Source organism: Schistocerca nitens, chromosome 3, assembly GCF_023898315.1.
Source record: "Schistocerca nitens isolate TAMUIC-IGC-003100 chromosome 3, iqSchNite1.1, whole genome shotgun sequence".
In the NCBI taxonomy this organism is placed as follows: Eukaryota; Metazoa; Arthropoda; class Insecta; order Orthoptera; family Acrididae; genus Schistocerca; species Schistocerca nitens.
The window spans coordinates 640,380,700-640,396,611 of record NC_064616.1 but is presented as its reverse complement, the minus strand read 5'-3'; the positions used below and the strand labels follow the sequence as shown (position 1 = coordinate 640,396,611).

General features: G+C 41.9%; 1 protein-coding gene across 1 annotated transcript in view; it reads right to left on the bottom strand.

Annotated features, from left to right (window-relative positions):
• LOC126249377 (uncharacterized) overlaps positions 1-15,368 on the bottom strand; it is a 326,184-nt gene extending 310,816 nt beyond the window's left edge. The window contains exon 1 of the mRNA XM_049951031.1: positions 14,956-15,368. Within this exon, the coding sequence (XP_049806988.1) occupies positions 14,956-15,095 (140 nt within the window). The 5' untranslated portion in view covers positions 15,096-15,368. The remainder of the gene's footprint in view (positions 1-14,955) is intronic.
• Between the last annotated feature and the right edge of the window lie 544 nt (positions 15,369-15,912).

Here is a 15,912-nt window from a genome sequence, read left to right as displayed (position 1 = left end):
AAACGACTAGTTGTGGTGCAGTGTACCCTCCGCCACGCACCGTACTTAGGCTTGCGGAGTATGTATGTAGAGGCAGTAACTGTATCAGCTGCAGCTACTTTTACAGTTACGTTTAGAAATTATAACTGTAGCACACCTGCGACTAAATAGTGAACCCTATATGAGTCGAAAGGAAACAACCATTAACGTCAAACCGCGGGACTGCTACGGTCGCAGGTTCGAATCCTGCCTCGGGAATGGGTGTGTGTGATGTCCTTAGGTTAGTTAGGTTTAAGTAGTTCTAAGTTCTAGGGGACTTATGACCTAAGATGTTGAGTCCCATAGTGCTCAGAGCCATTTGAACCATTTGAGCCATTAACGTCAAACAATAATTAACTATATTGCCTACAGCCTCTTCTACCTCAGTGCATCTCATTTGAACTGCTTGTTAATTTTCAACACAAATTGTTTTTCAAATGTTTCTGCTGCCATTTTGTGAAGTTGAAGGGCTGTTCCAAGAATTAAGTGGTATCTGTTTTGAAGTAAGGCCTGCAGTGGTACTGCTGCACTTTCTATTTGTACCTTGCGTTTCATTTTTCTCGATTTATTTTAGGGAATATGCATGTTTGCGATAAACGAAAGTGAGAATTGAATATATTGGTTTTTTCTGGTTTATAAATGTTAAGAATATTTTCTGCTTAAATAAAACAACGGTATTAATCACAGATTTATTTAACAACAAGCAAAAAACTTATTTCATCATGTTTTTCTAGGTTCGCTGCGAAGATCCGACTGCTTTGTATTCCTTTCTTACTGGCGGACAATTTGGAACGGAAGGAATATTTTTTTTTCCCATCCGGCGTGAGAAAATCAAACACGTCAGCATAAGCAGGCCAAGGCATGCGTGTCCATGCTTCCTTGTTCATGTCCGAAAGATGTGGAAATGAATGTAACATCGGAGATTTCATTTTATTCACGTGACTCGTGTCACATGACTGGAGTATGCTCATTGTTACGTGTACAATTTTCGAATAAAAATGTTACGAGTGAATGACCAAGAATTAAATACAAAACGGCATCGACAACTATAACACAGACATCAGACATTTCCTATGTACGTTTTAAAATCTTATATACAAGTGATAATGTTTTACAAATAGCAGACATATTGTTGACCAAATGACGTCAGTCAAAGATGAAGAAACACGTACAGTAACAGGAACAAAAGCGCCGATAAGGCGCGGTGTTCAGCCGTGCTGCGGAAAGGAAATGCGTCACCGCCGGCCGCAGCGAATTCAAAAGGTTTTCAGCAAGCGTAACGCTCTCTGGCTGAAAAGATTTAATTTCGAAACAAATATTGGGATTTCTCGAAATAAAGGCCGGTATTGCGCTGCCTTGAGATTGTCACAACAAAGTCCGTTACGTGCGACGCTTTCGCTAACCCTTAACCGGCGTGGTTTGAAATTTTAACACTAAAAGCGCTGTGCCTGGTACTGATTTTTGTTGTTGTTGTTGTTGTTTTGGGACGTATACGTAAGCAAAGACGTATAACGAAGCAAACTTTTCTATCTACAGTCTATTTAGAAACAAACTAAATTGAAAAATCTGAAACTAAGGACATTACAAAAATAAAAGTGGTTTTTCTGTTATATCCATTTTCCAAGAAAATGCTGACAAATGAAAACTTTTTTATCGAATACACATCTGGTAAGCTCTACACTGTTAGAAAAGGGCATACATTTAGCACTATGGGAAAAATTGTAAAATATTGACAACGGTCCAAACACGCATGTAAAAAGAGAGAAAACTTGGGAGTCTTGTAGATTTGCAATGCATTGTATACACAATTTTCTTCTTCACTTCCAGTAATCTGCATTTCAGCTTCATCATCAGAGTCATCACCAGAAAGTTCGCTTGCTGCTTCGTGGTAACGTGGAATAGCATTTTCGATGATAATATTGCTCTCGGAATCGCCATCTTGACTGAACATTCAGCATCACGTTCCTCAAACCTGTAGCATTAACATTTTCTGGATTCGTGGACATATTCACTAAATAAAATGTTACAGTCACTGCGTCGCGGAGTCGGGGGGACTTGTTTACAATGCTTGTCTTGATAACAGACGACAGTCGCCTGCGCACGTGACGTATCTCCCCACCATAGGAAGGTACGGACAGCACATGCTCCCTAATCAACAAATACGAAAGTTACAACTCGATACTTCCCTGGAGAGTCTCTGCAACGCCGGTTAAGGGTTAAATCCTTACCAACAAACGTAACTTAGTTACAGTTAAGGCTGCTTTATGGAAATAATAACGCCGTTACCGACCGTTACCTTTGAAAAGTAACGGCGTTACAAGTCACGCGTTACTCCCCAATTCTGGAAGTACCCTAAAGAAGTGTAATAGGACCCGTAACTGGTACGCATGAGACAGCATGCACTACCTGATATATTCCAAAACGCCGCGCATAAAAACATGATTTTTCCGGGGCTCATTCCTCGGGTTCCATTGGTAATAGAAAGGTACGGTCAGGTGTTTTGAATGGCCCTTAGACTAGAGACCATTTATTTATTCAACAGATGGGTCGTCTTACTGTAACCATCCTACAGTATAGGGCCAAAGTTTGAATATTACACAATCTTTTCAGCTTAGGCAAATCGAGAAAATGGATTGGTTCTTTTTGCATTAAATATGGTCTATGGTCCGACTTGAGGGGCTTATAGAGCCGCTATTTGGTTCAAGGGCCGATTCCTAAGATCCCGATCTCAAATACCCTTGAAAATTTTCTAATCACTTCCGTCGTTTCCGAGATACAGAGGTTCAAAGTTGTCCTACCTGTACACGTAAAATCTGGTGAGGCGAAACATACGTACCGGGTGATCAAAATGTCAGTATAAATTTGAAAACTGAATAAATCACGGAATAATGTAGATAGAGAGGTAAAAATTGACACACATGTTTGGAATGACATGGGGTTTTATTAGAACCAAAAAAATACAAAAGTTCAAAAGATGTCCGACAGATGGCGCTTCATCTGATCAGAATAGCAATAATTAGCATAACAAAGTAAGACAAAGCGAAGATGTTCTTTACAGGAAATGCTCAATATGTCCACCATCATTCCTCAACAATAGCTGTAGTCGAGGAATAATGTTATGAACAGCACTGTAAAGCATGTCCGGAGTTATGGTGAGGCATTGGCGTCGGATGTTGTCTTTCAGCATCCCTAGAGATGTCGGTCGATCACGATACACTTGCGACTGCAGGTAACCCTAAAGCCAATAATCGCACGGACTGAAGTCTGGGGACATGGGAGGCCAAGCATGACGAAAGCGGCGGCTGAGCACACGATCATCACCAAGCGACGCGCGCAGGAGACCTTTCACGTGTCTGGCAATATGGGGTGGAGCGCCAACCTTCATAAACATCGTACGTTCCAGCAGGTGTTTATCAGCCAGGCTGAGGATGATGCGATTCTGTAACATATCGGCGTACCTCTCACCCGTCACGGTAGCAGTTACAAAACCAGAATCACGCATTTCCTCGAAGAAAAACGGCCCGATAACGGTAGATGTGGTAAATCCAACCCATACCGTGACTATCTCGTCGTGAAGTGGAGTTTCCACGACAGTTCTAAGATTTTCGGTAGCCCAAATTTTGCAGTTGACAGACCCTTGGAGCGTGAAATGAGCTTCGTCGGTCGACAACTCGTTACTCAACCAATCGTCATCTTCCGCCATCTTTTGAAACGCCCACACCGCAAATGCCATCCGCTTCACTAAATCACCAGGTAACAGTTCATGTTGCCGATGGATTTTGTACGGATAGCATCGGAGGGTACGCGTAAGTGCCAACCAAACAGTAGTGTATGGAATGCCGGTGCGACGTGCGACTGCACGAGCGCTGACTTCCCCGTGCATAGACGAACCCGCTACAGTCTCCGTTTCTTTCTGAACTGTGCTCGGTCGGCCACTACGGGGTCTATCGTCTAAACAGCCCGTGGCTACGAACTTCGAAATCATTCTCGCCACAGCCGCATTTGTCAACGGACCTTTACTCGTTCGAATCCCCTTCCTATGGCGATAGGATCGTAACACTGAACTAGCACATTCCCCATTCTGATACTACAGCCTCACTAAAAGCGCCTTTTCAGGTAACGTCAGCATGCTGTACTGCTGGCGCATCTGATTCTCTCTCTCATTACAGCTCCTTTTATACACGATTGTCATGCGCAGTCACTGACGTTTTGCTGTCCAGCGCCATCTGTCGGACATTTTGTGAACTTTGTTTTTTTTTGGTTCTAATAAAACCCCATGTCATTCCAAGCATGTGTGTCAATTTTTACCTGTCTATCTACATTATTCCGTGGTTTATTAAGTTTCCAAATTTATACTGACTTTTTGATTACCCGGTAGTTTATAAAGCGACGTAGCACGGAAAAATATGCTGTAAAGAGTATCCGTTATAATCAGAAAGGATCTGGGATCCCATGTTCTAGTGTTTAAGTGTATGCAAAATTTTGTGCACTAAAATCCGGTCTGAGTTGTAAAATTAGTTTTGCGTTATTTCAATTACACATAAGCAAATTATAAAAATTTTACTGAACCGTGAAGTTCTTTTCGTATAAGCGACATGCCCTGCTGTAGTGGAGAAAAAAAGGGAATCCGTGAAAAAATGGTCCTATTGGAGCACAAAAAAGCTAATATGCTCTTGTTTTGAAAGACTCTGACTTCAGAGAGGGTACCAGCTGCCTCATTCTACCTTCATCAGCAGTTTTAAAACTTTACTCAAAAATTGTGGCACGCGAACATGTTCGCGTTTTGTTATGCTGAGAGAGGAGGCAGTGGCAGTGTGAAAGAGACGGGAGAGTAATAAATACTGGAAGATAGTGGACAGTTGTTGTTGTTTAGAAAGAGCGAAGGAGACAATGGCAGTGTGAGAGAAAGAGAGAGACACAGTGGCAGTAGAAAATAGATGACAGTGACAGATCAGTGCTAGGAAAAGAGTGAAGGAGACAGCGCCAGTGGGAGACGAATAAAGAAAAGGTAAACGTAGATGTGAGTGAGAGCCACTGATAAAGAGAGAAAGAATCTATGACATTGACAACGAGGAAGAGAAGGATAGTGACAGTGAGAAGGGACAGCAGCAGTGGGAAGGAATAAATGAGATAATAGCAGAAGGAGAGAGCAAGAGGTACACAGTAACAGTGAGAGAAGACAATAGTAGCAGGACAGAACGAATGACACTGTGGCTGTGAGACAGGAGATAGTGACAAGTAGGGGGAGACAAAAAGATAATGATAATGATTTGGGCTGGATGAGAGAGTGAGAATGGACAAGTGGGAATGGATGGATACGAACGACTTACAGCGATGGACTGGATGATGCGTGCGAGTTACGGGGAGATTGTGGGAGTGAGATGTAAGTTGCCTGGTCTGAGGAAAGTAGAACGAGGCAGCTGGTATCCTGCTTTCCAGTCTTTTAAAACAGGAGCACTTAGTCTTTTTTGTGCTGCAATAGGAGCATTTTTCTGTTATACATGGAAGGTATTCACAGCTCCGAATATTGACAACCATCAGCTGCATAATGGAATGACGACAATGAAAATTTGTGCCGGACCAGGACTCGAACCCGGATTTCCCGCTGATCGCGAGCGAACTTTTTACCATATTTTTATTTTTTTTATTTTTTTGTTCTTTTAACTTTTAATTTCCTTTAGCGGCCAAGTGCTTTACCAACATTTTTTTAATTGTCTTCAAACGAAGCAGTCGTTGTGAGGTTTTTTTTAGCAATTAAAAATTTCTTTTGTGTGAAGATAAGATAATGTTCTTTACATAATAAAATATTAAATAGAAATTGACTTTTTCGACATCACTTTTTTGTATAAATGGTGTAACAATAATAAACATAAACTGCTTCGTTCAGTACAAAACAATAACAGACAATGTCCCTCTTTGTGGGCGCGTTCCTCGCGGATCCCGCTGTACCTGGTGTTGGTGCCGGGTACGTCTTCGCGTATGATAGTGGACCCTCTTGTCCTGGACAGAATAATTATATGCAATAATTACGTCCTCCAACATGGTATACCCCAACTGGGTGGGGGATCAAGCAATGCACTCTCTAAAAAATAAAGTAGTATATTCGATATCTCGGATTTTTCGTCTGCAAGGAGTGACGTCCTTGTAGTAAGGCCCAAAAGCCTAGCACATTCTTACTGCCCTCTCGAAAAAGGTAAAGTACCGTCAGACCCCGAATCCAAGTCACTGCGTTGGTCTTCGTTCGGGGAAAATATGTCATATCTGGGAGAGTTAGTATCCGTGGTGCTATTCCATAGAGCACCACCCGAAGGAGGAAGGCGATCATATTTTTGGACCAAATACCACACCGCCGCTCAAGGCCCTCATATCAGGTGGTGTTCATCTGTGTCTGTGACACTGCGCTGTGGAGACAGTGGTGTATCAGTCATATGAATAGTATGTAACCTGGAACGAATCACATATTTCCCATTTACTACCTGACACCATGGTGCACACGTCCCCGTGTCAAGGTGTACGTGGTGCACTGTACGACGTACCACCGACCATGTTACTGTTGGTTGCCGCCTCTCTATGGCATTACTCGGCCGTCCTCGAGTCAAAATGCGATATATGTCACGTGTCGTTGACATCCTGGTAGTCGGTAGTTTCATATGTACGTAACTGTGTTCCACAAAAAAGATTCGTATGTGGGCTAGCGATGGTGAGATGTAAGCCACTGCTACGGGTTCCAGACGTGAAGAAGGTGCTACTTCGTCGATCAAAGTGCCCATCAGGCTTCTCTGGTGTCGTATCCACATCTTGATCGCCATTAGACTATCCGAACACGACACCATCACACCCAAACTTCCATATGTCGTTAACCATATGTCTACAACCCGCACTCGCACATCCAGTATGTATATTCCCTTGCAGAGCAGACATTTTAGTTGAAAGTCGCTTCACCGGCGTCGGCAGATAAATACAGTACTGCAGTGCCTGTGTCGTTCAGAAGTACGATGCAGTATTCCTTCGGAGATGCACTGTAATTCTGAACAACACAGTCACTGTAATATCATATCACATTTTTCTCTTTGTGTTCTCAGTGTACATAAATAATATTTTACCAGATAGGGCCAGCAGCATTGTAAGATTATTTGCTGACGATGCTGTTGTACACAGAAAAGTATCACTGTTGAACGATCGTAACTGATTAGAGAAAGTCTTCGTGTAATGAACAGCAACTCTCTTTAAGTGTAGATAAATGTAAGTTAATGACTACGCTACTGTGCTTGTGGCTAGATCCTCCCGCCGACTAGGTCGGTCGCCTGGTGCAAGTCTTTCTAGTTGACACCCCTTCGACGACTTGCGTGTCGATAAAAACGAAATGATGAAGAAGACAACACAACACCAGTCCCCTAGTTGAGAAAGTCTTCGATCCGGCCAGGAATCGAACCGGGCTCCTTGCGTGACAGTCTGCCGCGCTCACCACTCAGCAGTTAATGAGTATAGAAATGCCGAGATAAACGACTAGAGAAAGAACCCGATAGTATCTGATCACAACATCAATGGCGAATAATTTGAGCACATCAAATTGTAAAATTATGTAGGGCTATTACCAAGAAACGATATGAACTCAAACATTTTATAACATCACAATTAGGTGGAAGGAAGACTTAGATGTGTTGGTAGGTTTATGCGACAATGCAGTCCATCAAGGAAATCGCATGCAAGACACTCATGCGAACAATTCTAGGGTATTTTTCCAGTTTATGGAGTCCTTATCGAGCAGACATGACAACAAACATCTACCCAATTCAGACACATGCTGTTAGAATCGTAACAGATTAACTTAGCCAATACGAAAATGTCACAGCAATTTTCGGGAACAGCAAATAAAGAATTTTTTTTCAGCCTTCAGTTGCAAGGTAATTTTACTCGTTTACCTAGGTTTCGATTCCAGTAATGGAATCTTCTTCAGAACCTATAAATTAAACCACATACGGACATATATTACTCACTAAAATGCATTATCTGTCTAATGATTGAATATTAAAGAAATTGTGATATTTACAAAAAATTAAATTATTTTGTGAGCCAAACACTGGCCATGTCACAGATTAAAAATTAAAACAATAAAGATGCATAATCATAAGATTATGTCAGTCAAAATTAAAACCATTAAGGCGAACGTAGACGGAGCTACGCCGGCCAGAAATCAGGACCGTAGCTCCGTCTACGTTCGCCTTAATGGTTTTAATTTTGACTGACATAATCTTATGATTATGCATCTTTATTGTTTTAATTTTTAATCTGTGACATGACCAGTGTTTGGCTCACAAAATAATTTAATTTTTTGTAAGTATCACAATTTCTTTAATATTCAATCATTAGACAGATAATGCATTTTAGTGAGTAATATATGTCCGTATGTGGTTTAATTTATAGGTTCCGAATAAGATTCCATTACTGGAATCGAAAACCTAGGTAAACGAGTAAAATTACCTTGCAACTGAAGGCTGAAAAAAATTGTTTATTTGCTGTACATTTCACAGTTGCTGACACGCTGCAATATGTTAAAGATTTGTAAATTTTCGGGAAACTTAAATGGGAAGAAGGACGACTTACAAGGGGACCACACAGCAATCAGATTTTTGTAATTTTTTATGTTTATGGTACGTGATGTTCTGAACACAAATATACCTCTCCAAAAGCAGTTCCATGCAACTCTCAAAAATTCACTAGAAAATCGACTTTCAAGTTTCCAATCACGTTTCATATGCTGAGAGACACGTTTCGAAGAGCTACTCTGCGGTAGAGTGCTCGCTCGATTCCTGGTGAAATAAAATTTTTAAACAACGGTGCATAATCTACGTGGATTCCCGTGAAGCTTAGAATACATAAGACATACGAGGTTGGTAATCGTTAGACGAATCTCTTTCCGGTCATTATTTTTTAGTTTTTTCCCTTCAGTTCGAATACCTAAGTTATTTAAATATAAAATTCATTAAATATTTGTTGATTAACACATATAATTGTCATTTTTATGAAACATGCACGTCTTCTTACTTCTAAGTGCAAACAAAAACTCTTAATTAGCCGAAAAGGTTATGTAATTTAAAGAAACACGAATTAATTTTTCTCGTCTTTTTGTATTTTATGCTTCACGTAAATGCCCTTTAGAACACACATCTTCGTTTAAAAATGTGATTCCGCCAGGATTCAAACCCAGCACCCCTCCCCCACCCGCATCCCCACCTCACATGTCCACTCCACCAAATAGCCGCGTTACTTATCGAAAGAACGGCCCCTTAGTTTAGCATATTAAAAATGGTCGCAAAACTTCAAAGTCGATTTCTGAGAGTTGCATCGAACTGTTTTGGAAGGGGTATGTTTGAGATTTGATGTAGCCTTGAGTTCTGAACCTCACGTACTACAAATATAAAAAATTACAAAAGAGCGATTCCATGTGGTCCCCTCGTTAGTTCTCGCGAAACGCTGTTGTATAAATTCAGCAAACCTATATTCAAGCAAGACTTTTGGCTGCCACCATCGTGTATTTTGCTACAGATCGTGATAATAATATGGGGACGTGATGAAATGTTATGCTTCCGAATTTTTTATGTGGAAACTCTTGAAGCATTTTAAATAAAACAAAGGTTATTGTTAACATTCTACGTTTTTCTTCTCCATGTCTAAATTTTTGCCGCTCCAAATTGTAACATGCAACATGGCGGTGAGTACTGTAACTATGTCAATGCGTGAGAAAAAAAAGTACTGAACTCGAGCTCTCCATATTCGAAGAGATCGTCCACACGTGGAGCACCCTCTCCTTCAGCATGACAATGCGACACACGAGTGCTGCGTCATCTGCAACAATCCGACGCCTTGATTTCACTGTCCTCGATTATCCTCTACCCATTCGATTTTCATTCGTTTCCAAAACTTAAAGAACACCTTCGACGAGTTCACTCTTATAGTGATGAAGTGGTGCGAGTAGAGGTGACGTTGTGGCTCCGTGAACGAAGTCGAACATTCTACACTGACGGTAATCAACAAACTGTTCTCTCGTTGGCAGAAATGCGTCCGTTGCCAGGGTGACTATGTTGAGAAATAAATATGTAGACGTCAAGAATAAAGATCGTTTTATTTACAAACATTAAGAAGTTTCACATTAATAAATCGGAGACGCTACTTTTCAACACGCCTTCGTATGTGAGAAATTAGAACCCGTACAAAGGCATAGAAAATCCATTATTTGTTATACGATGTTCCCTCCACTATGCATTGTTCAGAGGCTTGCCGACTGCATATGTAGCTAAGGACCTACAACTGCAGGTGAAATACAGAGGAACGACAATCGTTGGTGTACCATCGTACAGGCGGATCTGATAACAGTGATCTGATGAAGATTGTCATACCAGTAACCATTATTAATATTTATAAAACCAGAAACCAGCACTGAAATGATTCCTGTCACCTATTTTTATTACAAGATACATTTCTTAAAATTAAAATAAATTACTTCCATTTTTAGTAACAGAATTCCCATGTAAACCAAATAAGACTGTAACAGTGATATACATTTGTCACCTGTGTACTTCATAATCTCTGTTGTACGAGCTAAAATCTTTTTTCGGCATGCACTTAAAAATGTTATTGTGCTGCACCTCAGTACCATACAATGAATATTTTAACGGTCACTAGCTACCATTTGACCACTACCGCAATACGCCGCCTAAGTCTTTTTCACTGGCTGCCAAAATCATATCGTATGTGCCACAACCGCATTTCAAAATCTAAATTATGAAGTAATCCAGCTGATGATCGGAGCTTGGTAGACATATTGAAAGGGCGACTGCTGCAAAAAGAAAAAAAATTGTATTATCCGCACATTATTAACCAGCTGTAGGCTCTGCATCTATAAAGGAACCTGTTATGGATGAAATGATGTTTAGAAACTTGTAGACGTGCGCACGTCATTGCCGCGGTGAGTGAATACATGCCTTTTTTATTCAGTACAGCTGACGGCAGGTAGTACGATATCCCGACTGCTTAGTAATAGTCCTTCCATTGTGTATAAACACTCTTCTGGCTGACAACAGCTTTCTAAAATTCACGTATATCTCCAAATCAATGATAAGATTCACTGATGATATTTCTATCCTCGGTGAAACTCATGAGAAATTACAGGACCTGTTGAATCGATTGAACGTTCTAATGAGCACAGTATATGGACTGAGAGTAATCCGAAGGAAGACGAAAATGATGGGGAGTAGCATAGGTAAGATTAGCGATGTGTATAACAATAAAATTGGAGGCGACAAAGTAGATGAAGTGAAGAAATTCTGCAGCCTTGGAAGCAACGTGACACATGACGGATGAAGCATGGAGGATCTAAATGGTAGACAACCAAAAATAAAGAGAACATTCTTGGCCTTAATTTGACGAAGAAATTTCTGAGAATGTACGTTTGGAGCACATATAATACGGAAGTGAGTCATGGGCTGTAGGAAAAATGGAAAAGACGGGAATCGAAGCGTTTAAATGGTGGTGTTATAAAAGGATTTTGAACAGTAGGTGGACTGGTAATATAACAAATGAGAAGGTTCTCCGCAAACTCGGCGACAAAGGAATATGTGGAAAACACTGAGAAGTGGTAACAGGGTATTAGCACATGTGTTAAAACAAGCGGGAGTAAATTCTGTGTCACTAGAGAGAGTTGTAGGGGATAAAAAAATGTAAAGGGAAGACAGAGATTGCAATATATCCAATAAATAATTGAGCACATTAGGTGTAAGTGCTACTCTGAGACTAGGTGTTAACCACGGCAGTAGAAGCCGTGGAGGGACGCATAAAAATAGTCAGAAGACAAATGAAAAAAAAAAATCAGCTCATCATCTAGTCTGAAGCTTCTAAACAACGGTTACAGTAAGACTTCAGGGAAGAGAACTTGTCTTTGTTGGAAACAGCAAAATTTCATACACAACCTGCTGATATACATGAACCTCATGGTGCGCGTACGTTTCCACAACATTACTTGGAAGAAACGTTACAAGATTAGAACCTTAACGTTGCGTTGACAGGGCGGTCATTAGATACAGATCGCTAACTTAGGTGAAGAAGAATGGGAGGATGGAGTCGGCCATAGCCATACAACAGGAGCCATCTTGATAATCGCCTCTAGTCATGCTAAAGAAACGACAGAAACCTAAATAACGATAGCATCTCTGCGATATAAATCCAGTGTCTTAATTCGTGCGGTACCTTGCTCGGTGAACATTTGACAAGAGCAAAATTATACAAACTCTAGGGCCTTTGCATCTGCATCTACGTCTACATGGCCCTCTGGAGGGGAGTTCATCGAACCACCTTTGCACTAATTCTTTATTATCCCACGCAATCAGAACTAGGTAGTATTCAAAAAGTCACGAAGAAACACAGTTTCGCCGTGGGGCTTCTATCCTTTCTCTGAGTCTCATCTGGTATCAATAACGATAGGTTGTACAAGGAAAGCTACGGGAATTCGTCGACGCTGGTGTTACCTCTTTCGACTATGTAACTACCATGGTGTCGAATGAATGATACCGGTACGACTTTCTACAAGCAATGTGTCGAGACTTAATTTTGTTCTGTGAATTAGTGACTACGCACTTCAAAATATGCTTGTTTATTCTAGCTTTGTACTATCATACTGTAGTATTCTGCTTTTCGTACTTTACGTTCATCTCAATTTTTTTCTGAAATCACACTCGATTAGTAGATGTGTGTGTGTGTGTGTGTGTGTGTGTGTGTGAGAGAGAGAGAGAGAGAGAGAGAGAGACAGTCTCCGTAAGCATGTATCTGAATTATCAGTCACTGTTTCAGTTTCTTGATGACACAAATTTTTCATTGTGAAGTCGCTGGATGGCCACAGTCTGCACCACTTTGATGAAGGAAAACAGACATCCACCAGTAGCTGTCCGTATAGCTAAATACTATGTCACTGCGCAGAGCCATGGAAAACACGAACCACAGGAAACTAAAATCAGACATTGTTCTCATTCGCAACTATGCAAAGCCCCACACGGATCGCTCCAGAGCGTTCGATGAAAGATACGGGAGCAGGCGGCCGATTGGCTGGATATTTGACCTTGAGATTATCACCTGTTCGGTAGTCTGAAAGAACACCTGCGTAAGTGGCAATATGTCTGTGCTATACTGGTGCAAACCGCGGTCCTGGAAAACGATGTCCCCTCGTCAGATAGTCGGAAAAGTATTATAGTAGAAAGCTGCGAGGCCTCGTTATACGGATCGAGTGATTCTGTCTAATACTAAGCCGTAGCGGTATTGTGGTACAGACCGCGCCTCGGCTACAGTAGGCAGGTTCAAGTGGATGTACGCTGCAATAGTTACGCGCAGATGAAAAGGCTTGTACAAGATAGACTATCGTGTAGAGCTCTATCAAACAAATGTGGGATTGCAACAACAACAACACTGTAGGGTATTGACAAAACCAACAAACTTCTTCTTTCCTGGAACTATCAAACTTCACATACCTTCTTGAATATGCCTCCTATTTGGTCATTAAGGCCGATTCCGAGACTTAAGGTACTAGCGCATACATTAAATCGATCGCGTGTAGTGCTATTATTCCCAGAAGTAAAATGTGTCGACCTTAGACTAACCTCAACGGTAGTATTCCCAGTATTAACGAGGCCTTTCAGATGTGTATGTGGAGCGCTCGGGGGATTATCAGTGTTTTACGCTTTGTCTTTCTCTTCCGCTCTGTCAGGAGTGGTACAATCCGCATCGGCATACGGTTTAAAGCAGTTATTACTGATTGCTGTCCTCTCTTTTCACTGTCGAAAATTTTTCCTATTTTAAATGTATGTTTGTTTACGTCATTAAACTGAGAAAAAATCGCATATAATTGCTCATAATTTGATATTAGTAAGCTGTAATTGATTAGAATTATGGTGCCGGAAGTTTTTCGATAGTATAGTCGTTCGAGTACAAAGAAATTATCTGTAGTGTATTTTTATAAATCCATATAGTAATTACATTCTTAAAATACAGAGAATTACCGGCCCTCAGATGAAAATTTTGTAATTTAAATACGTATCTAAAATATACTAGTATGCAAGAATGAAACATTATAATTAATTATAGTGTGTTTAGTTCAGTTTCATTAAAATGCTCTTTTCAGATTCATTTGTTTAGTTGTTTTTAATTTATGCTTTCCATTTAAGATTAGTTTTACGACACAAAGAATAGACTGCCGTTCTCGAATAAATCATAACGGCTTTTTCTTGCTGTGATTTTGAATACTTAAACCCTGTTAGCTGGACCTGAATTCGAACGCGGCGGTTGGGTTCTCCTTGCTGTATATGCACGTAGTTTATGTCATTTAGAATCAAAACCATTTTCTGTGAAGATCGTGGAATGTGATATTGACACAACGTAGAAATGTTTCTGATGTTTCGAGTGTAGCCTTGATTGATCATTACGCTCTTTCAAATGGAAATAAAGTAGCATTATTCCCATATAATACAACGGTGAATTACTACATTACAGCAGACAGCTCATTTCTTTTTTTTTGGGGGGGGGGGGGCGGGGGCGGGCACTACAGCCTCGGTAAATTCAGAGAAAGACATCACTTCCGCCCAGCTCTTTGGTTAAAATAAGTAATTTACTTCGTTAAATAAAACAAAATTTCTCTGAGATTACATTAGAAGATTTAACTCCTGTAAATTAATGATATAACCACATAGCTTGTTGCTCTTGCGTTGTCGAATGTACAAAATAAAGTTGCTGCTGCAGGAAAGTCTCTCTCAGCATCTCTGGAAAGGTGGAATGCTGTCACGTGGTGACAGTGCCATAAGCGACGGTACCGAAGTAGCCCGAACAACGCAGCTCTGCCAACTACGATTTAATTCCTGCGCGCAGACGCGACACAACAAATGACCGTCGCTGACTCACCTGGCCGGGATACGGGTGGTGCCATCTCTTAGCTCCGTGGGCGAGCTACGCACGGCAGTGGCGGCGGCCGCTGAGACCGGCGGCTGAGGCGCGGCAGCGTTGCCAGGTCTGGGCGGGCCTCTGTAGCACGGCGACGACATTCCAGCAATCAGGTCACGCCGCCCATCGCTAGCCACTAATCACCTGCTCACACTGACACGGCTGCACGCACACGAGCAATGACTGCTGTACCCGCAGCAGATCGGTCGCCAGCGGCGTTGCGCGCGGCGGAGCGCAATGCCGGCGAACCCTGGCAGAGCTACCGGACAGCGGCGGTCGCTGCCAGCTGCTGCGCCTTAACCGTCTCGCTGACAGCACAAAGCGGTGCGTGCACTGACTGTGCGTTCCCGCTGGGACGGACGCGCGCGGGTTGTTGTCGAGCTCGCGACCGGCCACCGACTGACAGGTGGCCGGGAGGTACCCAAGGACCCCGCGCCTTCCTCCGTAAGGATCCCCACCTTGTGACACCAACACGCTACGTTGCCAACTCCACGCGTAAGTGCTCCCCACCCTCGTCCACGCATTGCCTGCTGCCACTGACGCCGCCTCCCCCGCCCCCCACCAACGCTCCCGACGTGTGCCCACCACTCCCCCCCTCCCCCCCCCCCCCACCTTTACGCATGAGCATCAAACGCACGCTTCTACCCCTGCGTTTACCTCACGTCAGAGGTATAATGTATTTGCTGTAGCACGGGACATTTCACGGCTACGCATAAAATACCTGTTTAATTATCCTCAATATATTCTGCATTCTGTCAGTCACATGCGTCTAATATTTATTTCTATGTAACACAAATTAGCAAAGAGAAAATCTGCGAGGATACAGAGCTCCTTGGAATCAGTTGTCGACAACGGAAACATTTGAAAACTACATTGGTTCAGCGGCCTCCGTAATATAGAACGTGATTATGTCATCGC